Source organism: Egretta garzetta, unplaced genomic scaffold, assembly GCF_000687185.1.
Source record: "Egretta garzetta isolate BGI_Z169 unplaced genomic scaffold, ASM68718v1 scaffold238, whole genome shotgun sequence".
Classification (NCBI taxonomy): Eukaryota; Metazoa; Chordata; class Aves; order Pelecaniformes; family Ardeidae; genus Egretta; species Egretta garzetta.
This window is the reverse complement of record NW_009260402.1, coordinates 698,798-699,909: the sequence shown is the minus strand read 5'-3', so window position 1 is coordinate 699,909 and position 1,112 is coordinate 698,798. Positions and strand designations below refer to the sequence as shown.

The following is a 1,112-nucleotide window of genomic DNA, read 5'->3' as shown; positions in this document are numbered from 1 at the left end:
AACGGGGTGCGGGGAGGTTAACGGGATGCGGGGAGGTTAACGGGATGTGGGATGCAGGGAGGTTAACGGGATGCGGGATGTGGGATGCGGGGAGATTAACGGGATGCCAGCATCCAGCAAAGCAGCCCAGGGGAGGGCCCACAGCCAGGCATCCGCGGACAAAATCTGCTCTGGCATCCATAGCAAAATTCCCACTGACATTCCCATGGGAATGGGAGCAGGCCCTGCTCCTCTGGGCCAGCGACTTATGGCTGAAACCCAACACTTTGGCAGTTTGGGGAGCACGCTGGGCTTGGAGCCGAGCCGAACGCCTGCTGCATCCCCCTTCCCCGCTGAACACGGGGGCTCTCGCCGGCACCCACCTGCGGCGTCGCCCGCAGGTAGAGGAAGCCGGGGAGGGCGGCGCGGGGCCCCAGCTGCCGCAGGAGGAAGCCGTGCCAGTCCTGGTAAATGGCCCACTCCAGCGGCTGCAGGTGCCCGGCCTCAAAGAGGTTCTTGGCAAAGACGTACCTGGGAAGGGACGGAGAGAGGGGACAGGGCAGTCGGCACCGCCGGCACCGGGACCTCCAAGCCGTCCCTGTGCCCAGGTGGCTTCAGGGCCAGTTTTTCACCTTTTTTTGCAGCAACCGGGAACTGCGGGCATTTAATTAAGGTGGAAATCCTTCATTTCGGGCTGAGTGATGTTGGGGGACAGCAGCTTGCCACTACCGAGCCCATCCATCACCCGTGGGATTTCGAGCCACCGCCTGACACGGGTGAGGATAGGGCAGCCGCGAGAAAAATTATTTGGGGTATAACGAAGTCCCAAATTATCCAACAAGCACGTTTGTATAATTAAGCATCGCTCCGGGCTTCATTGGGCACTGCTGTGGGCTCCGCGCACCCCAGAGATCCCAGGGGACACAACCCGGGCTGCGGGGATGCTCGTTATCCCATTTAATCCATTCATCCGTCTTCTTCCCAGCTTTATTTGGGGGCGCTGGGTACCTGTCGCTGTAGACGGAGCGCTCAAAGACCCGCACGGGGTGGGGGGTGCCGGGGAGCTGGGGCGGCGGCTCCAGCATCGCCTTCAGCCGGCTGATGCAGGAGAAGGTCTGGAAGGTGTAGGACCA

At 61.6% G+C, this 1,112-nt stretch overlaps 1 protein-coding gene across 1 annotated transcript in view; it reads right to left on the bottom strand.

The window, feature by feature from the left end:
* The window catches only part of DGUOK (deoxyguanosine kinase), a gene marked incomplete at its 5' end in the record, with an annotated part of 1,519 nt that extends 407 nt beyond the window's left edge, over positions 1-1,112 (bottom strand). The window contains 2 exons of the mRNA XM_009643412.1: positions 363-510; positions 988-1,112. Coding sequence (XP_009641707.1) covers positions 363-510; positions 988-1,112 — 273 coding nt within the window. The remainder of the gene's footprint in view (positions 1-362; positions 511-987) is intronic.